The following is a 22,199-nucleotide window of genomic DNA, read 5'->3' as shown; positions in this document are numbered from 1 at the left end:
CGCCTCGTGCCTCTCCTCCTTCTATGCCCATCAACTTCTCTGTCCCAAGCTCCCAGGGATACTCCCTGTATTGCTAAACTGCAGAACTGGTCTTTGGTTCTAAAAACACCTGCGACCCCTGCTTTCGACATACTTCAGGACAAATGGATGTCAAAGACATCTCTCTCCGGGGGGGGCTCCTTTGTCCTCTGCGCGGCTCACAGCATGACAGAGCCTGCCGGCCCGCGCACCTCTCCTCCCCACCCCTCGGGGGTCAGAACGTGCTGCTCCGGTGACTTTACAGCCGCGTGCCTACACCAGCTTAAGTTTCCAAGTAAATAAACACGGGAGAAATGGGTGCCAGCAGGCTAGGATCAAAACGTGTCTCCAGCTGTTGGGAACAAAGAGAAGCTGTTTCCTTAGAAACGGATTCCCAGGAGAAGGGGTCTAGTGGGGCTATCTGAGATCTCAGCAGAAGCCACATGGACCTGACGGTTCAGGACACGGCCCAGAGTGGCCTGAGCCACAAGAGAACAGCAGCCCCTGCTGGCTCCCCGGAGGAGGCAAGCACCCTGGATCTACAGAAAAAAATGGTCTCGTGGAGCCACTGATAGAGACAGGGGTGTGAAAGCATCAATGCTGAAACGTGTTTTGTAAAGTTTTAGCTTTCAAAGCACCTCTGTATAGAATGTTCAATTTATTTTCTCAAGAAGCCTGTGATACAGGCAAGGTGATATGTTCCCATTGTACAGATGAGAAGAATAAGGTTCGCAAAGGCTAAATCACTGGCTGAGTCACCCAGCTAGGGCAGCCGAGAGCACAACCTAAGTACACCATGTCCTGGGCCGTTAGCTCAGCCTGCAATCATAAGCCAAATTTGAACTAGTTGGAGACAAAGAACTTTCTTACCTTCAAAGATATGGAAAACAGAGATGTTTACTGAGATACGTAGAAAGCAGATGATCCAAATCCCTTATTCGTTTTCTTCCTTTAAGAAAAATGATGCTCTAGGGATGAAGGCACAGCCTGAGGTTTCATTCCCAGGATGGCCTCAGCCAGTCAGGACTGAGTGGAAATTTCCAGAAACGAGTATCTCATACATGCACTTCCAAAGCTAAAGGATGCTCAGAGTCCAAAGTTTTCAAGTAGATTAAAATGCATAGCTTTCTGAAAATCTTTGCTGACGCTGGCCAATGTTCAGGCTTCTCCAGAATCCAAATGGGCCAACATGATTTACTGAATTCTTTATGAATTAAGAAGCTGTAAATTACCATCTTTTTTTTTCAAACATGCATTACTTTCCACGCTTTATAGCCAAGATGAATAAACAGTATCACAGAGGCAGTTTTCTCCCTGGGAAAATGCCCTCCTCTCTCTTCCTGCTCTGCAAATGGAGGGTCACCTAGTGAAGGATGGTCTGGTGAAGTTGCAGTAAGTTTGGGTAAGGAGCCCAACTTGGTATTTTTTGGAGTCTGAAAGTGCTAAGTGCTGTCTCTGCAGAATATTTTACCATGAAACTTTCTCAGGCCAGGTTTTAGGCAAGCAACAAGCACAAATCACACATGTGTAACTGACAGAGTAGAAATGGCAGGTGACTGGAAACTCATGGACTGGAAAAGGGAGTGGCTTCGGCAGGAATGAGATTCTCCCCCCTTGCTTGTAAATCACAACAGTTGCTCTTCATGAGCAGACATTCATTCTCATTAACTGCATTCTGGGTGCCAGGTATTTCCCTGCCCTGGAAATAACGCAGCCTGAACTCCAGCTGGAGAAGAGTCTCAAGTGCTGGAACGTGTCAAAGTGTGCCTGGGCTCAGATCTACCCCACCTCCTGAGTCGAAAACCGAAAAAGGACGCAGCTACATCTGCACTCTGGCTCTGGACAAAGAGAAATGAGCCTAAGAGAATTGCCTTTTCACAGCGTGGCTGCTATAAGTTGAATTTGTATCCGTTCTAGCAATAATTTATTGTAAAATTATTTCCTGATAAATACAAGTGAAGATTGGTTTGGGAAGAAACAGAAACTTTTAGAAAAATCTAATTGTTTCCAGAAAATATGGAAAACAGCTATAAGAGGCTTGGGTGTTTGAAAAAAATTGTTATAACAGCTATGTCTTTGTAAAGATGTGTCAGACAAAATGATTTTGCTCAAAAAGCATGGAACTCGGCCCAGTCCTCCTCTCCCTTTACCATTCAGGAAGTCAAACATAAGGTCCAAGTGATCCAGCAACACAGCGGTGGAGTCAGGACAGCCTCTACGCCTGGCAGGACCCCTAACCCATCACTAGACCCAGGCCCTGTTCCTACATCTGTGAAATGAGAGGTTCCTCATGACCGAACTCCAGGGACCCTGCGAATCCTACGATCCCTGCGCCCTTTTCCATTTTCTTCCCAACCACCCAGCATCAGAGATGATAATATTTCAGCCCCAGAGGCCCCGGCCCTCTCTCAGCTGTATGCTAAGCAGCTCTGCAAGGCTCACGGCCAGGAGCAGAGCTGCCTGATTTTTGGCAACTGGATAAAGCAAGTGGCTTCGGAGCGCTGAGATCTGGAAACATGTGGGGACATCAGTGGACCCGTTTCGGGCGCCCCCCACCCCCTCCGTGACTCTGTGTGTGTGTAGCGAGCAGGGAGAGGCCTCGCTGTGAGGTCCCCCGAGGGGGTGGCCTGCTCTGCTTGCCCCCTCTGGTGCAGGGTCACCCCGCGTGCATCCCCTTTTGGGCCCTCACGCCCAGGCGGTGCGCCTCACTGAGTGAACCAGGTCTCCTCACAGCTGCCCTGCACCCCAGCGAGACACAAACAACACCCTCTTTTGAGTGAAACAACTGACCACCCAGGCTTGCCAAAATGAGGACAGGCTCTGAAAGGGGGCAGTTTTATTTCAAGGGTCTGATGGGACCAAGGAGATGGAATGAAAAGTTTCAGCTATTAAAAAAAAAGCCTGTAGACTGTCTTCTTCCAAATAAACAAACCATCCTTTGAACAAGAAAACAGCCCTGCTAACGGGGTCAGGCTGGAGCTGGATCATAAAGGAGTCACGTGTCCCTGGGGCCCCTCTCCACTCCTGCTCCCCTGATTTCTCCCTCTGCTGCTTTTGGGAGCCCAGTGCTCTCCTGCTGGGGTCTTGCCAAGGAATGAGCTGAGCTCATCTGACACCGGCCCTTCCCAGGACACAGTGCTTTACATTTGGAACGGGGGCCCCTGCAAATCTCTAAGGGTAGAATTCCAGGCAGGGAAATTTCCCTGGAATCTCTCATATCACAGCATAAAGGCTCTTCAAAAATATAAGAGTTGCCTCCATTACCAACTTTCAACATTTTATGGGCTTTAAAAAAAAAGACTAAACCATGAGTTTTTTCTCGCATGTTTACACAACTTCTCTCGCTAATGATTACAACTTATTGTTTGTGTGAAGACTATGTTATGTGGAATGATTTACAGGATGACAGGGTAGAAAAACGTAGAAGACTCCCCCAACTCCATATTAACTACATTATGACTGTATTAATATTTTTGTTGTTGTTTATTTTATTGATTAAGTAGTGTATTGAGGCTTCTACTAATTCAGCCCCTCTTCTGAGTACCAAGGACATAGATGGAACTCTGATCTTATCTTGTCCTCAAAGAGCTTATAGGCTGTTGGGAGGACAGAAGAGATGTGAAGACGTTATATCACCCAGAGAAATGACATGGCCAGCCAGCATAGAACCTGGTGGGAGCACTGAAGAAGAATATTGGGACATCCATGTACAGCTGTGTAGGTTGTGCACTGCACAACTTTGGGGTCTCCATCCCACAGACCCCATTTTCAATAGAACCCCTGGAAACTTTGAGTGTGAGGAGGCTTGTGAGACTTCAGAACAAGCACCCAGGTGTCAGATACAGGTCTAGAGCAGCAGGGAGGAGTCCTGACTCCCAGAAAGAAGGGGGAGAATTGCTGAGGATGTTTGAAGGCTCATGAGATGACACATCCCCTGCTGGGAGGAGGGCTCTGCTTTTTAGTGGAGATACGGGAGAAAGAACCACTGATTAAGGCGTGTACAATTTGCGGCAAGGGCTTAATTTCCAAAATATAAAAACACCTCATAAAACTCAACAACAACAAAGCAAACAGCCCAATCAAAAAATGGGCAGAAGACCTAAGTAGACCTTTCTCCAAAGAAGAAGTACAAATGGCCAATAGGTGCCTGAAAAGATGCTCAACATCGCTAATTATTAGGGAAATGCAAATCAAAACTACAACGAGGTACCACCTCACACCAGTCAGAATGGCCATCATTAAAAAGTCTACAAATAACAAAAGCTGGAGACGATTTGGAGAAAAGGGAACCCGCCTACACTGCTGGTGGGAATGTAAGTTGGTACAGCCACTATGGAAAACAGTATGGAGGTTCCTCAGAAAACTAAAAATAGAATTACCATATGATCCAGCAATCCCACTCCTGGGCATACATCCAGACAAAACTCGAATCCAAAAAGACACATGCACCCCTATGTTCACAGCAGCACTATTCACAATAGCCAAGACATGGAAACAACCCAAATGTCCATCAACAGATGAATGGATAAAGAAGTTGTGGTATATATATACAATGGAATACTACTCAGCCATAAAAAGGAATGTAATAATGCCATTTGCAGCAACATGGATGCAACTAGAGATTATCATACTAAGTGAAGTAAGTCAGACAGAGAAAGACAAATACCATATGATATCACTTATATGTGGAATCTAAAGTATGACACAAATGAATGTATCTACGAAACAGACTCACGTACATAGAGAACAGACTGGTGGTTGCCAAGGGGGAGGGGTTTGGGGGAGGGATGTAGTGGGGGATTGGGGTTAGCAGATGTAAGCTATTCTATACGAAATGAATAAACAACAAGGTCCTACCATATAACACAGAGAACTATATTCAGTATCCTATGATAAACCATGATGGAAAAGGATATAAAAAATGAATGCATAAATATGTATAAATGAGTCACTTTGCTGTATAGCAGAAATTAACACAACATTGTAAATCAACTATACTTCAATAAAAAAGGGTGTGAACGATTTGGGGTTATTCATGTTACTTCCCAACTCAAAGTTACTGCAGTGCCTCACAGGGCCTTATATGATCTGTGGTCTCCAAGACTTACCTGCCAATTCCCTCTCCCCACACCTCACTCTATACCAGCCACTCTGTTCTCCCTGCTGATTTCTGAATGAGCACACAAGTGCCCACTCCAGGCCTTTGGTCCAGCTGCCCCCTCCACCTGGAGCTGCATTCTCCCAACCGACCGAGTGACCAATTCCACTTCTCATTCTAATTGCTGCTTATATGCCAGATGCAATGCCTTCCCTGACCTGCTTATCAACATCTCATGGCAGCCTGTCCCTCATCTCTCCCGCTGCATGATGGATCCCTGGGACTGCCCATCCACTTTCCCGAATCACTTTTCACTTTCTGGTAGACTATGAATTTACTTATTACCTACATTAATATTTGAAGAGTGGGATTCATAAGACTTGTCTTCATATCTTTGGTTTTTCAGCATCTTCTGCTACACTCGGTTCTAACTTCTGTAGTATCGGATTGAGCCAGAAACTTTGTAGTATATTTTGGTTACATGGAAGATGCTATATGTTTTCAAAAAAACATATAATGCTAATCAGGTCCAGAACAAACTATAAAGACATTATTCCTCTAGTAAGTGGTTCTATACTCTGAATATGTACTTGCCATTGAATAAAAAAATACAGAGCCATATTCATAACATGTATTTTAAAGAAAAAGATCAGAGTTTTTGCCATCAAAAGTGAAAAAGAAATAAAAGTCACTTTAAAAATATACCATCAGAATATTTCATTGAAGCATTAGGTAGCTGAACAAATGCTAAATGGTGAGTGAAAAGCCTTGGTCGCTAGTGATGGCCCATCTATAACTAGTTGTGTAGCACTGGATACGATCCTTAACTTCTGTGCATCTCAGTTTTCTCGACTCTAATTGTGAATTTTAAGACATGAAAGTGACATTATCGAAAAATGCTCCATCCTCCAAACACATACGTTTATCATGCTTTTTAAAATCAAACGAGGAAAGAGAAGTTCTGGCGTTGTGCTGGAACTGTGACTAACGATACTCTTCTTTAGCTCGAGGATGCTGCTGCGCACGCACCAGCGGTGGGCATGGGCTCTGTGTTACATGCCAGCCGTGGAAGCGGATCTGCACAGAGCCCTCCATACATCCTTCTCTTTCTGCTGTGCCTGACAGCCCGGGACAGTCTGGGTGAACCTGACGGGCTCTCTCAGACACAGAGACCAGCATTTCAGCCTCTTTAACACTTTAGTGGCTGAGGCTCGAAGCCACTCAGCAAGTGTTTGTCAATCTAAGTCACAAACTAGTGGGAAACGCATCGTTTATTCTGGTGCTGGCTGCCAGATGCAATACTTTCATTTGTTACCAACTCCAAGCTGTGGAAACAATTACTGGGATCAAAATGAACATCCCTATGAAGCTGAGAGTCCCCAAACAAGGTCCAGAAAAGCAAACTGATTTTGCCAAGATGCCGGATTCTGTTGTGCTCTGGTGGAAAGGACCTTGGACTTGGAGTCACAGGACCTGGAAACAGTCAGTCATGGCTGTGCTCACATCCTTTTGGAATCTCAGGGTTCTCATCTGAAAATACCCCTCCCTCATGGGACTGTCACGGGAACTGAATGGCATGAAGTATGAGACAGTACTTTGTGACCTTTTAAGAGAAATCCCCAAACACACCAAAACGACAATAGTGCTGGTCAGGATTCCCTGGGAAAGACTATTTCTTCTCTGGGGCCTAAAACCTAGCACTAAAGACAAACTGAGGAAAACAAGGTTAGAAAGTCATTTGAGAAAATGTTCGTTAAGATCTGGGTCATCTGGAAAATTAATTTTTCACTGGCAAAAACTTGCTCCCTGAGGACGTGCCCTCATCACATGGAGCTCGTGGACAGGACGGCCACGGGGAGGGGAGCGACCAGCTCTTCGATGTGACAGGACTTACCAGGTAGCGCTCTTCCTGCCTCATGCTGGGGGTACGGATCATGTGATTCTGTTCTCCTCTCCAGTCTCCAAATCGACGGAAAAAATAGTTAGATAAAAACCGGTTGACAGGGTCTCTAATGATGTTGATGTAGACAGGCTGGTCTCCTCCAAACCTATGACGCATACAAACATGGAGCTGGTTACAAGCCATCACTTCTGGAGGAAAATCAAGCCCACTTAGATCCTGGCTCCCCTCTAGGTTAATACATCGTCATCAGAAGACCCCGTCTGCTCAGGTGCCAGTGCACAAACTAATCAGCGAGCAGTGTTTCCTGATGGGCACTTAGTATCCTGCGGGAGGTGCCTGTCCAGGTACCTGCTGAGAGGCGGTGAGGGCTGTGCAAACTGCGGTATTTGTCAACGTGAAGGTGTAGATACGGTTTCCTTTTCTCGGGGGGCTGCAGGTTCCTGAGGGCGGGGCCACGCTGAACTGGGTGTTGTATTTCCACCGGCCCTCATGGAATGTTTTGACTGCCTGGTAAATTCCGAAAGCCTCCTTGGGTGAAATGGTACTTATTCTACATTCTAATTCAAACAGTCTCAGATAAGGGGCTCTGCAGGAAGTGGATAATAACAGCCAACATTTATGAAACGCTCCCTGTTCACCTTGCTGTAAATACTTTGTAACCGACTCACCGAACCCTCCCCACACCTCAGTGGAGTAGAAATCATAATTATCCCCATTTACATGGGGGAAACGGAGGCAGGGAGCTCGTAACTTGTGGCTGAGCCCGGATATGAATCCAGGCAGTCTGACTCCAGAATCTGTGCTCTGAACCATGGAAAGAAGGTTCCAAAGCTGAGAAAAGTAACAGTGTAAGGGATAACATGAACACAACAAAAATCAATATAATTATCCTCAAATGATGGCAAGGGGTTTTAGATAAAAATAAAGCAAATATCTAAGTGTGCCATTTTAATTCCTTCTGCAAAGGGAGTAGACAAATGCACTGAATTGTGGCCCAAGAGCGAGGCCTTCGCCAGGCAAAAGGATTAGGTTGGTTGAATTTGTCTTACGGATTCCTCCCCTTTCTCTTTGAACTGCCTGAAAGCAGTGACCCTGAAGGGCCTGGGAGAACTCTCCAGGCTCTGGGCAGAGGTCTTGCTCTGGGGACCTCCTGAGGGACCCACAGGCTTCTCTCACCCCGTGACCTTCCGAGGAGGATGCCTAGACATTCTGTCAGGGGTCAGAAAGAGCTCAGAGAAAACAAACTGACACGATCCTGCTGCCACCTCTCCAGCTGGCAGACTGTTCACCTTTCAAGACCCAGCCCAGAATCACCGTGACATCCTTCCGCAGTTGACTCCCATCCTCGTGTCGATCCCTCCCTCCTCTGGCTCAAATGCTCTCTCCACTCTGTGTGTACCTGTCTGCCTCTCCCATCAGACTATGGGCCTCCAGAAGCCAGGAACAATGTCCTTTAGACAGCGTGTGGCACACAGTAGGTGCTCAACCAATGAAGGCATGGTCTTAGAAGACACCATGGGTGGATGTTTCTGAGTTTGCAAGTTTCTGCCACTATCACAGGGCTCTGTGGTAAAGGAAAGTAGACATAACGAGCCACCAATCGTTTTTTGTGTATTGATACATAGAATGCTTTCCCCAGGTTTTTTGGGGTATTTTTAATGTGGACAATTTTTTAAGTCTTTATTGGATTTGTTACAATATTGCTTCTGTTTTATGTTTTGGGTTTCTGGCCGCGAGGCACGTGGGATCTTAGCTCCCCGACCAGGGATTAAACCCACACCCCCTGCATCGGAAGGCGAAGTCTTAACCACTGGACTGCCAGGGAAGTCCCTCCAGGTCTTTGCATTTTAAAAGAGAATCTTCAGAGAGAAGAATCCAAAGGCACAAGAAGGGATGACTCTCCAGTGGTGTGATTTCAGGCGCCAGGATGCGTCAGTGCGATTCTGGACTCCTCGAATACACCACATCTGAAAACACACCACTCAGGAGCAGGGTTAGCCCTGCCAACACGACTCTTTGTCAGATCCCAGATGTACACAAGGTGACGTTCACGCAGCTGGGCGAACAACTAACTAGTTCCAGAAATCAGCTGTGCCAACCACGGCTAACCACCATCATCCTGGATGTATCTTCCTCTTTTTAATTAAATTGGGTTTCATATCTATGATAAATAGCAACTAAAGTAATAGGGTTAGGGATTAGAAAGACAAAGCCTGCATACCAGATGTGAATGCAATTCAACTCTCAAATTGCAACATGCTATTAAAAACCTCAACTGTGCTTCCATGGTCATGTGAAGAATGACTATTACCGCTAATTAGCAGAACCGCCTGGTGCTGTGAGTCCATGCACGGCTGCCCACTACGAGATGGTTTTCTCAGCCTGGTCACAGCCACCTTCCACTGAAGGCTGTAGATGAGAAGAATGACAAGGCTTGTCGAGCCGGGGCGACCTGCTCCTGTTTGCACATTGTGACCCAATGCAAGATTTCCAGAAGAAGTTTTAGACAATGTAGGAATTTATTGTCAAATAGTATCAGATACTGCAATAGCCTCTCTAGAAATTTCTAACTGTGAGAGAGGTATCTGATACATATCTTTCCTCTTCCAGAAAATGACAGTAATAATGGTTTCAGACCACCAACCCTCATCCTTTTTCTAGGACACACAGCTCCTTCCCAAACGGGCAAAACCTGGGGTGACATGTCAGTTACACAAAAGGGGCCAAACACCACCCATGTGTCCCTGGGCTTGAGAAGGGAAACAAATGTCCCACCCTCATCCCATCCTCTCTCAGGATCGGTTTGTCTTCTCTCAGTAATTTTAAAATTCTGGTCAGAAGTCCAGGTCACCCTTGGAAGGTCTCTGGGTCACCTGAACTGACTGTTCCCCCCGCCCCTCCCCCGCCTTCCCAGGAAGCACAACGCTCTGCCTTATTTTTTTAAAACCCTTGAGAGGAGATTTCACAGCCTCCCTGTGAAGCCCATCAGTTGAGGCGTCCTTTTTACACTCGACCAAAATTCCTAGTCTTCCTTCTGTGCACGTTTCCTTTGGTTTGATCCACTCGACACAAAGGATCAGCTTCTCTTCAGATGCTTTTACAACTTTAAGCCTTCTCAGCTCCTTTAGCGTTCTTTTGCATGTGTTTCTTTTTCTTTTTTTCTTTTTTTTTTTTTTTTTTGCGGTACGCGGGCCTCTCACTGTTGTGGCCTCTCCCGTTGCGGAGCACAGTCTCGGGACACGCAGGCTCAGCGGCCATGGCTCACGGGCCCAGCCGCTCCGCGGCATGTGGGATCTTCCCGGACCGGGGCACGAACCCGTGTCCCCTGCATCGGCAGGCGGACTCTCAACCTCTGCGCCACCAGGGAAGGCCATGTGTTTCTTTTTGAAATCCCTTTAGCAACTGTCTTGAGATTCATTTCCCTTAATTTTATCATCTATAGCTCTAATTTCATCTTTATCAAGTTTTTTAAAAACCTGAGCCGACCACAGCTGATGAGAGGTTCTGTGCTTTGCATGTACTGGAGAGTAGGAGAGTCAGGTCATATTTTGTCTTTCGCTTAACAACACCCCCTCTTCGCCCTTGGTCACCACAATAACCACAGCATATTTCGAGCTCTTTCCAGGCATCCTAAAATAGCAGGTATTTCCAATTTCACTGATATCTGTTCATAGGTCATATTTACCAACTCTTTAATTACCCCTGTGGGTCTCCTTCTGACTGGCTGCAAATTTACCGTATTCTGTTTTTGGCTTTTTGATGAGAAGATGAAGGTCCAAAGCAGGACATAATTCTCCAGAAATAATAACCGCATGGTTCTCACTTCTCCCATGCATTCCTGAATATCTCATTCTGAGAATTTTCTTCACCATTCGCCCCACACAGCTACCTCCATGGATCAACCCTTCGGTCAACACTAGTCACCTCCCAGTAGCTGCACAAAGCCCTTGGGAAAGAATTTTAGGCTCACTTCCATCAGATTGCAGGTGATACTCTTCCTGGGCCGCTACTGCATGTACTAAATAACAAGACTTAAGGCCGAAACTATACGCACGACTCCTCTGCAAGGCAGAAAACCATTCAAACATGACTGTCCCCAAATGCCTTATGTCAAATATAGCAGATTGCACTGAAGGCCATCAGACTTGAAGGAAATGTTTCAAATTTTATATTTAAGGGCGGTGGGGGGGAAATGGGCAAGTAAAGACTGAAGAAGTTTAGTAGCAGTATCAGTAAATCATGTTTACACATGAGACTTATAGGCACGGGAGGGAATAAAGTTCTGTTATATTTCCTTGCTTGAGTTTCATACCAGATGCATTGGTCCGCAAAGGATTTGTATCACAGGAGATGGGACAGCATTCTGCTCTGAACTAAAAGTAATTCTTTAGAGACATAACCTGCTTACCGATACCTGTCCTTGATTCATATTTTACTTTCAATAAAGCATGAAAGTGAAAAAAAAATTATTCTAGAGAGTTAAGATATTTTGTCCCCCTACGACAGTAGAGTTTTCTATGAGTGCAAACAGCATATATATAATTTTTACTTGTGCTAAAATACACATAACATTTACCCTTTCTGCCATTTTTAAGGGGACAGTTCAGTGGCATCAAGTACATTCACACTGTTGTACCACCATCACCATCATCCAACTCCAGAATCCTCTCATCATCCCCAGATGAAATTCTGTGCCCAGTAAACAATAAATCCCGTTCCCCTCCTTCCTCCTTACCCCTGGCAATTTCCATTCTACTGAAAGTATATCTGTATTTTTCACCTCTGGCCTAAAAGTAGAGGTTATTCCTGCGCTGTCACCCACATCAAAAAAGGAAGAGTGTCCCAAGGCTAGTGGCCCATGCTTTGATCCCTGGCAGTGAGGAAGGAGACACTTTGAAGTGAGAGAAAGGCCACCGTGGAAAAGGATATAGTTGTTTGGGGGGCAGCATGAGGGGCTGCCTGCGGGCGGAGGAGGGGCAAGATGGTTAATTAATGGTCATTTGCTGCAACGGGGTGGAAGGGCCACCCTCCGTCCTCACGACCTCATTCAGTGGACACTTTGGTCCTTGGTGCCCAGCACAGAGCCTCCCATCACGTAACGCAAGCAGAGGTTGAGCTAACTCTCTGCTCCCTGAGTGTCCTGAGGGAAGAGAGGTGGGGGCTTCTGCTGAGTGAGGGTGGGGCAGCTGGGACACTGGAGTTAAGGTTCCTGCTGGGAGAGGAAGATGACTTGATGGAAGCCAACAGACAACAAGGAGGAAGCCCTTCGCGGTGTGCAAGGAGATGGGCTCAGGGCAAGTCCAGATCACACCACGCCCTGACGGGCCAGCCACGAGTGGGGGCTCACGGGGCGGCAGAGCCCACCTGCTGTGGAGGGAAAAGAGAAAAGGGAGGTGGAGAGCGCCACTTCCGGAAGACGAGTCCAGCCATGTCTTCGCAGGATAAGCTGAGAGAAGACTCTCATCCTGAAAATCAAACCTCTGGGCTCTAAGCAGGTAAAGGTAGCACTCACTAAGCGCTGATATCAGTTTTATTTTGACGCTCTCTTCAGAGCTTGAGGTGTCTGTCACTATTACAAAAGATTTGCAGGACACAATTAAAATGGATGACTTTGCTAATGAGAATGAAAACAAAGTCAACATTTAGAAATAAGATGTGGAAACCCGTTTGAATTATGGAATTAGCGAGATCGGATTTGTTTTGTTAAATGATGCCATCAGAGGGCAGACTTTGTTCACATCAGTAACTAAGACCTCCCTTCAAGGGAAGAAAGAAAGTGTCCAAAACTCACATCGTGTCCTCACACATCACACCCTACTTACTTCTGCCGCGACGGATTGATTTTTAAATGTTTTGCTTTTGCAAGTTAGTTTTGGCATTGGAGCCACCATCAGAGACAAATAAGGAAAGAGAAATGGACACAAAGAAGGGTAAGGGGGTCATGGGTGAGAAAGGAAGAGACACGGGAAAAGGTTAAGAGTAGTGGTAGTTTGAGATCAGTTAGTGTATTGATATCTCATAATTCGCTTGGGCTATTTTCATAGCATTGCGCTCTGACACAAACCTTCACAGTGTTTTCCCTGCAAGACCCAAGTTGGGGGTCGAGGGGAATTGTAGATTGGAAAAAAATTACTTCCCCCCACCCTGCCAAAAAATAATCTTAGAAAACAAAACGGGGCAGGAGGGGGGAAGACAAATTGAATTGTCTGTCACAGTCTTGATGATCTAAGACATACTTAAAGAGGTGATGTTGGGAAGCAGAACTTTTTCAAAAATTCTAATTCTTTAGGTGACTTCAACAACTGGGAACAGACACATGAAACCAGAGTACAAAAATATTAAACATCCTACTTAAACATCACAACAAAGAGTAGCATCTTTTAGGCCGAGGTAATTTTGACTCACTTCTCCAGGTAGACCAGGTGAAAAACACCTGTCTGGCCTGAACTTTCAGGTAGCTCAAAAACCAAAGAGCAGTGGAAAACCTCACGAACCCAAATTGATCTGAGGTTTCTGCTGACCTCGTAGTGTTTATCTCCTCTGGCAGGGAACCTTCCCTGAGGCAACTACAAAAGCACTCTTTTGGTCTGATAGTATTGCTTTCTATGGTTGAATTAATAAAAATGGATATGGAGAAATTATTCCTTCTAGGTCTAAAAAAAAAAAAAAGGAGAAAAAATGGGACAGGACAAGATGCCTAGGTTATGAATAAATGAAACTTATTGAATCACCAAAAACTCACAGGAAAGAATTTTACATCACTCAGAGTATCTAAATTCCAGACAAGAATGCCATACTTAATGGAGAAAAAGAAATAAGGGGCGATTCATTTTGGTATAATGCCGTACACTTCAAGAGTTCAGAACATAAATGTACAAAAGAAGGTGTTGGGAAGGTTAGACTTCCGTTCTTACATTCCACTTCCCAGCAAGTGTTTTGCTGCATGTCAAGAATGTAAGGAAACTTAGACATAAAGCATCAATACAGAGTATTAGGTTGCAGCATCAATTCTTCTCTTAATAACCTCATTATCTTGAAACAATGCGTGTCAGCAAAGATCAGGGTAGGTGTCTTAAGAGAAGCTTAATTATCTCTATGCCTTATAATTCAAAATACAGACCTCAGTTTTAAAAGTATGTGAAATCCCTCTAAACAAGTCCCAACATAGTTGTTTTTCTCTATTAATTGTGTATTTGGGGGCTTTCCTTGTATGCCCACAGTTTGCCATTTGTACCCAAGAAATTTTCCTTAAATAAAGCTATTCCCTTGAAAAAGAAAAGCTGATGGCTTAAATTCCCATGTTCAATGAGTGTAATAGTCTTGTAATGTATTAAAATTCAATGTGTCATTCTGTTTATGCTTATGGAGGTCTCGTAGCTGAGGCCCCGGGCCTTGTGCATGTGGGATGGGAAGAGAAAATGAGATTGAACCCATAGTCAGCGTGAGTTTTTTCGAGCTGATCAGGCCAGTCTCTACTTTTTCCTGCTTGAAACTCTTCACTACTGTTCCATTCCTGCTGTGCTCCCATTTCCGGGATTCCTTTCCATCCTTCTCTTTGTTCAGTTTTTGCTCAGGCTGGCTCCTGGGCCGCCAGTGCCCTTCCCCTGCGTGCTGGACCATCCCTCACAGCCCAGCAGCAATGGCTCCTGCTCTAGCAGGGAGGGTCCTGCCCTCCCAATTCCCCTAGGGGACACCCACTGAGTCTTTCTCCTAAAGCTCATCATGTTTCGTTGCTGATTCTTCCTTAATGGACGAAGAACTTACAGTTCCCTGAGGGCATGGACAGCATTTCTTGTTCACTGCAGAAGCCCCAGTCCTAGCGCAGGGTCCAGAGATAGAGGGTCGTCAATATGTATGTATTTAATTGAACAAAGTGGAATCGAGGGAGGAGAAACCAGCGAGAGCAGGGCCCTGTCCTCAAGGCGTTACATTAGAGACACTGCCAGGCTGCCCTGGGACAGGAGCCAAACTGGGGGCTCAGGCTGAGGCTTCTACAGAAATGCCTTTTAAATGCCACTTGGAATACACATAATATCCTTCTCTCCAAGAACTTGGAAGGCTTTCCTTCACGTGTTCAGAGCATCCCTACAAACCAGGGGTGGGCAGGAACTGTCCCTATTTTATAGATGGGAAAACGGAGACCCTCTGCCCTCAAAAGGTTAAACTGTTCACCGAGCCTATGGTCAGCAGGAAGGTCTGACACCCAGAGGTCCTGACAGTCAGGCTGACACTGCTTCCTGAAATGCGGTGTCTTCTAAAAGGTCTTTATCATTTTTTTTTTCTTTCAGAACTAAATCAATCAAGATTAAACTCTTGGTAGTGTAGGCCATGATAAAATACGGTCACCAGGCTGTGCCCAGCTCTGCTGATCCAATTAAGATACTAGTGTTGGCTTGTCGTTAGAGTGCTATACTATCCTGATTAAAATTAGTTGTGTTGCAGTTTGTTTGGGTTGTAAAGATTTGCCCTTGAAGCAAGAGGAGTAAATGAATGAGGTTTGACAAACTTATGGTTCCCAGGGAGTAAGGGGCAGGGGGAGGGATAAATTGGGAAAGTGGGATTGACATATACACACTACTATATATTAAACAGATAACTAATAAGGACCTACTGTATAGCATGGGGAACTCAACTCAATACTCTGTAATGACCTATATGGGAAAAGAATCTAAAAAAGAGTGGATATACGTATATGTATAACTGATTCGCTTTGCTGTACACCTGAAACTAACACAACATCGTAAATCAACTATACTCCAATAAAAAGTTTAAAAAAAAGAAGAAGAAATGAATGAGATTTGAGGACGTCAGGGGTGACGCAGAAAGGAAGGAGGGAAGGAAGCGCATGAGCGAAGCAAGGGGTCAGAGGGTCTGTGCTCTGCCGTCTACAAGTCATAAAACACAAGGCCCGGGCTTCCCTGGTGGCGCAGTGGTTGAGAGTCCGCCTGCCGATGCAGGGGACACGGGTTCGTGTCCCGGTCTGGGAAGATCCCACATGCCGTGGAGCGGCTGGGCCCGTGAGCCATGGCCGCTGAGCCTGCGCGTCCGGAGCCTGGGCTCCGCAATGGGAGAGGCCACAACAGTGAGAGGCCCGCGTACCGCAAAAAAAAAAAAAAAAAAAAAACCACAAGGCCCGAAATAGCTACCCAGTCCTCGTTATCTAATTATGTCTAATTATATGTTCTTGGCCCACCGGAAGTGAGAGGCAAGGCACGTACCCCAAACAGTCCAGTGACAAGCCACTTTAGAAATGTGGTTGGAGACCCACGCAGCTCCCCGGGCCACTGAGGGTAATCCGCAGGTGTCCTCCTCACCTGTTCACCACCCTGAGGGGACCCTGTGTAGCAGACAGGCTGGGGAAACTTCAGAGGAAACTTGCTTTCAAAGATAAGGCAGCAACTCCCTTTGCTGCCTAATAACTTGCTTCGCTGAATCTCATTCTCTCTCATTTGCACAGGGCCTGCTGCACAGCAGGAAAGTGCTTTGAAGGCTAAAACCTTCTCCCGGCCCGGCAGACTGTTAGGCATCCTGGGGCTGGGCAGCCAAAGTGCCTGCCCAGTGCAAACTCAGGCCTCCCTGGTGGCCCGGCCCACGGGGCCATTAAGTCAGCACAGCTAGCAGGACTCTCCTGTGGGCCTATGAGGTCCCGTTATCCCCATGGGAAAAGCGGTGAGGGAAGTGCCGGTCAGATGGCTGATGAGGGAGGCCCAGGGTCCCGGGCTGGTCAGCAGATCTGCCCCTGGACCCAGTGCTCTGTCAGCGCAAACCAACTGTGAGCTCAGACAGGCCAGCCTTCGAGGAAGAGTCTGAGAACTCCTAGCACAGGGACAAGGCCACCTGTGCTAATGGATTCCGGGGGAAGAGAGGAACTTGCCCAGAACTTGCAGTTAGCAACCTGACAGGTCAAGGGTCTAAACACATAAATTTGAAGATTTGCATTATTATCAAAAGGTCCCTGCAGCTGAAGAAAAAAGCAGATTTCTAGAATACCCACCAGCATCAAACACGCAAGGCTTAGAGTAATCAAATGGAGTATTAAAAAGGTAGAGAGGCTGGTCCTAACGTTTTGGACCCTATAAAATACACATAATTCCACCACTAAGTTAGTGCCAGAGTCCCGTGAGAGTTCAAACTGTATAAAAATGTGCAATGAAACATGTCTGCTAAAATATCCATCTCTTGCCTATTTTGTTTCAATACAAAACCTAATTTTTTTTTTTTAGAGAGAGAACTATCATGTCAAATGGCTTCTCATTAAAAATAATTTCAAGTTTCCACAAGATTTAAGATTAGTATTCTAGAAAGAAATGAACTTCTGTCCAAATCTTTCAAATTTTGATCCCTCTAGAGCAAAAATAAATGGATTAAAAATGCCTTTTGAAGGGCAGTTATACTACCTTGGAAATGAAGGTAGATTTTAAAGTAATTGTTTGTTAGAAGGAGACTAAGTACTGAAAAGAAACGAAAGAACCATTAAACTGGAAAATATCTTACCTTGAGAAGTTGAGGAAATGAACATGTCGAGTGAATAAATAGGGCTGTTCGGCAGTACTTATATTTTTAATCAGTTCCATCTATTAAAAAAAGTACAAAATTAGCATATATAGGATCTAATTTACCAAGCTATATTAAGCTAAAGGTTATCTCCCCTACTCTTTTGATCCTCATTACCTCTTGGACCAGGGCCAAACAGCTGTGTTTTGTGCAACATTTATGAACTTTACATAAGGCTTCTTAATAAATAAAACACAGCTATCCCAATGTATAGTCCTGTATTTAATTTAGCTGATTGCCATCATGAACACAAAGTTACAGGTTAAGTAATTTTAGCTGGAGAAGTCAGCCTGTTGCTGTACATGCAAATAAGAAAATGCCTTTAATCTCCTCCTTTAAAGGCAAATCAAGACAGGTTATTATTTTACATTTCTATAATGATCTTACTGGGAAATACAGAAGTATGTGAAACTAGTTCTGCAGAATTGAAAAGTGGGAATAAAATGAGGCAATATTTCATTATTTTTCTCTTTGATTATAAAATTTACAAAGCAAGTATTTCATAGGAAACACACAATCCTCCCCCCCACCGCCCCGCCCCAAACACACACACACAGTCTCGGTTTTTTGGTGGGTGGTCATCTGAATTATTTATTTGCAGTTATCAGCAAGGCAAAAAGTAGTTTTAATTTGTATAAACTAACAGTTACGGTCTTCTGGAACATGTCATGATACAGAAAATGTTTAGTAAAATCTGTTAGAAATTCCAAGCATTCTTATGACTCCCTGACTTCCTGAATTCCACTTTCCTTAGCTTTTCTAATTTGCCCCATCAAAGCGGACACACTGGAATTTTTAAGAAGCACATTGAAAATTGCTACTTTGGATAGACATCAGAAGGGCAGCACTTCACATTTCATAAAATAGTTCAAGTTGAAAACTGGAAACAAAAACGGTCATTCATGTGTAAACTATAATAGCAATAACAATAAAAAAAAATCAGAGTCTGGAACTCCAGGTTTGTCTCAAGCATGAGAGGAAACCTGGTCTGCCGTGTCCCCTCCTGTCCAGCTCAGGGCTGACATACACCGAAATGCCCAATGAATATATCTTAAATGAATTAATTCCAACTAGTGCATGACTTACAGATCGTTACATGAGGACGTCGTTACCTAAACCCTTTCATTAGATATTCCTGCTCACAACGACTGTTTGAAGAAATGAAATTGAATTTTAAAAGTAAATGACTTGCAGTTCGTAACCAGTGCTTCTGTTCGTCAGTGGCAGGCACGGGTAAATAATGGTCTGCCTGTCCCCAGGCTTGAGCGTAAAAGGAAATTGAATCCTGCCTTTTTATCTACTGTTTACCCTCTACATCCCCCCTGCATGCCCCAGCGCTTGTTTTCGGTAATAAAACTTTCGGTTTCCTTCATGCTGTAAATTTTGACTTTTGTTGATCTACCAGTAGAATCACCCATTCGGAAGCACAACCACAACCACAGGTAACAATCTGAAAGCGCAACCAAAGGTGACTGATCTCTGAGGATGTCTGCTTAGAAGCATAACTGTGTGGATGTTTAATATAAAGCCCATTTAATGCTTTACTCTTTAGATGATTTTTCTTCAGACATTTCTCTGCACACATAATATGAGAAAGCATCCTAGCATTGCACAAGACTGGAAAAACAGGTCAGAAGAAAACCCGTTTCTTTCACATATTCAACATTATATTACATTCTCTAAACACATGTCAATGTGTTAAATTTAATGGAAGAACAGTAGTGGTTAGATTATGAAAACAGTGTCATAATAGTCATAAAGCTGTCTATTTCACGAGGAAAAATGGATTAGCAGTGACAGTGCATAACTCATTCAAGACATATCTTTAAACAAAGAATAAAGGTTACTAATGCTCGCATTTTTCGCACTGGTACAGGGAAGTCAGAGAGTACATCTCAGCTCTCATGCATTTGACCCGCACACCAAATAGGAAAACCCACATGAGGTACCATAAGACATCAGGTTCACGGTATCACATGATGGTCTTCAAAATCGCTAACTTTCCCCATGTCTAGTGACAAGGGGGTCTCCTGAGCCCCCGCTGGTCATCACCTGAGTTCCCTCTTGGTCTTCCCATTGCTGCCAGCAGCCTGCCTTTTCTCTCGTTCGACTCTTATCTGCATGGGTGGCAATGGCACTACCTAAAATTATCAAAGAAACTAAGTCTCCTTTTCCTTGGCTCATGCGGGACCACTGCTGGCCTTTATTTTAAATCCACTGCATTCATTCATTCAGCATGTATTGGGTGCTTACTAAGCCCTGGACATCAAAACCTGAATAAGATCAGTGGGAAGACACATAAAGACAAGACAGTGGAATGTGTCCTAATGATGCTCCCAAATCTACCCTGGCCAAAACCACACTCTTGATCTTCGCCCATCTTCACTCCTTTTCCAGTTAATGGTACTCTCCATATCCTCACATTTGATCTGGGTCTTTCCTGAACTCCCATACTCAATCCCTTGCTGAGTCATGTTAATTCTGTCTTTACTATCTCCCTCAGCTGGCTCTCAAGACCCCACATCCTGTGGCCAGCCAAACTAGACTCCTCCATATTCCTTCCTCACACCATGTCCAAGACTGATGTCCAAGCTCAGGCTCAAGATTCTTCTTATAGAATGTTCTTCCTCTTCTCTCTGCATGTCCAAATCCTAATCACTTTTACATCTGGCTGAAATGCTCGCCTCCTCCCAGTAGCCTTCCTGGATGTCTCCTTTCATTCACCATCCGTTGATTTCCAACTCTGTCAGGCATCGTGCCACTCTGGGTTGTGGTTATAAAGATAGAAGATTTGGTTCTTGCTTTCAGGAAGCTCAGAGTTTTGGGGGAGAAGTAGACGAGCAGGCAGGGACCATCATGTGATAATCACCATGGGGTAGAAGGCACGGAGGTGAGGCACCTGTCCCTGCTTGCAGATGGAGAGGTGATGTTTCCCCACGGAGGTGTTTCTAAGTGGTTTGCAAGGACCCATAGGAGTTAACAAGTGAAGAAAGGGACTCGCAGCATGGCAGACAGAGTGAACAGTGGATGCGAAGGACAAAACACAAAAATGACACGGATGTTAAAACTGCCAGGAGGTCCGGCATGGGATCAGCAAGGCAGTAGATAACTAGAGAGGAAGGTAGGAGCTGGGTAATTGAGGGTCTTGCAGGTCACATGAAGGATTTTGACATTTATCCTCTGGGCAGTCCACAGCCAGAAAGGATTTTTTTTCTCTCAGATCTAAGGTCAGGTGGAGAATGTGAAGAAAAAGAGGGTGAGGTTTAGAGAGGCAGAAAGCTTAGCTGGGAAGGCGGCAGTAATCCCAACAGGAAATGATGAGGTCATGAACGCATCACTTCTCAGTGTGGGTCCCACACCCGCAGCATCAGCATCAACTGGACATGTGTCCAACAAGAATGCAGATCCTCAGGCCTCATTCCACACCTACGGAATTAGGAGAAACTCTGGAGGTGGGGCACATCAATCCGCGTTTTAACAAGCCCACCAGGAGAGTCTACGGCTTAACAGTTTCAGAACCACAGAATGAAATGCATGGAAGTGAAAATAAATGGAGAGACTTGGGTACATTAAGGAGGGGGAATCTGCTGAGCCTTGTGGCAGCAGAAGGGAAGGAGAGGGTGTGGTCAACAGAGCTTCCTTCTCAGAGTCCTGGCTGGGATCTGAACATGTGGTGGCACCCATTGGAGGAGACAGGGAACACTGCAGGAGGAAGCAATCAGGCTCCACAAGTGAGGGAAAATGGGTTTGGTTTCAAACATCTTTGGGTAGAGATGACACTGCCTTCTTTAACTTCCCACAGCACTTTGAGAATTTTCCAGGACATGATCTGTTTATGTTACATTATAGCTGAGTTTGAGTGCTCGCTTTGAACCAGCTTGAAAGCTCCTTGAGGGTTGTGGTCAGGTTTTATTTCTCCCCCAGAAAGCCAAGCCCAGGTGCCTACATAGAAGACATACACATAATTGTTTATGCAACGAAGTACCCTCTTTAAAAACATTTTTTTGGAGTTAAGAAATATACAGTTCACTGAAGACAGAATTAGCACTAAGGCAATGAATTCAGCCTTTCTGGGCCAGATATGTGCCTTCATTACCGTGGTGTCACGTGGAGTTAACAGTTTTACTACTACAACATTTAGGGTGTAACAACACCAAACAAACTATAATTTTCTCAGTGGTTCCCAGGTTATGCACTGTATCGAGATGCTCTTTATACACATACCATCATTTCATCTTCAAACGACTCCGTGAGTTCAGTATTATTATCCAGGGTTTACAGGTTAAGAAACTGAGGCACAGAAAGGCTACACAGATTGCTTATGGTCTCACCACTAGAAAAAGTTGGAGCCAGGATTCAAATCCAAGTCTATCTGACACCAAAATTCCTGCTACTTATCACTAAGCTACAATCTCCTTATCATTCCCACTGCTTTTCAATCTATATATAACCTATTAAAATGGCAGGAAGGGGTCGGTTAGCAAAACAACTCTGGAGACTAAAGAGGGTTTACGGGGATATGAATTTTCTACCTTCTATGTGATGGGCTGAAAAATTAAAAGAAAGTTCTAACAGGTGGAAATGCATTAAAAATAATTTTTTAAAAAAGCATTAAAATACCAGAGA

At 44.8% G+C, this 22,199-nt stretch overlaps 1 protein-coding gene across 1 annotated transcript in view; it reads right to left on the bottom strand.

Annotated features, from left to right (window-relative positions):
* The window catches only part of UST (uronyl 2-sulfotransferase), a 291,582-nt gene that overhangs the window by 98,544 nt on the left and 170,839 nt on the right, over nt 1-22,199 (bottom strand). The window contains exons 4-5 of the mRNA XM_029223457.1: nt 17,514-17,593; nt 7,011-7,164 (exon numbers count right to left, since the gene is read on the bottom strand). Of these exons, the coding sequence (XP_029079290.1) occupies nt 7,011-7,164; nt 17,514-17,593 (234 nt within the window). The remainder of the gene's footprint in view (nt 1-7,010; nt 7,165-17,513; nt 17,594-22,199) is intronic.

The sequence above is a fragment of the Monodon monoceros genome, unplaced genomic scaffold (genome assembly GCF_005190385.1).
Source record: "Monodon monoceros isolate NGI ecotype Baffin Bay Population unplaced genomic scaffold, NGI_Narwhal_1 Super_Scaffold_15, whole genome shotgun sequence".
Taxonomy (NCBI): Eukaryota; Metazoa; Chordata; class Mammalia; order Artiodactyla; family Monodontidae; genus Monodon; species Monodon monoceros.
The sequence above is the reverse complement of the archived record's forward strand: the minus strand, read 5'-3'. Positions and strand labels throughout refer to the sequence as shown.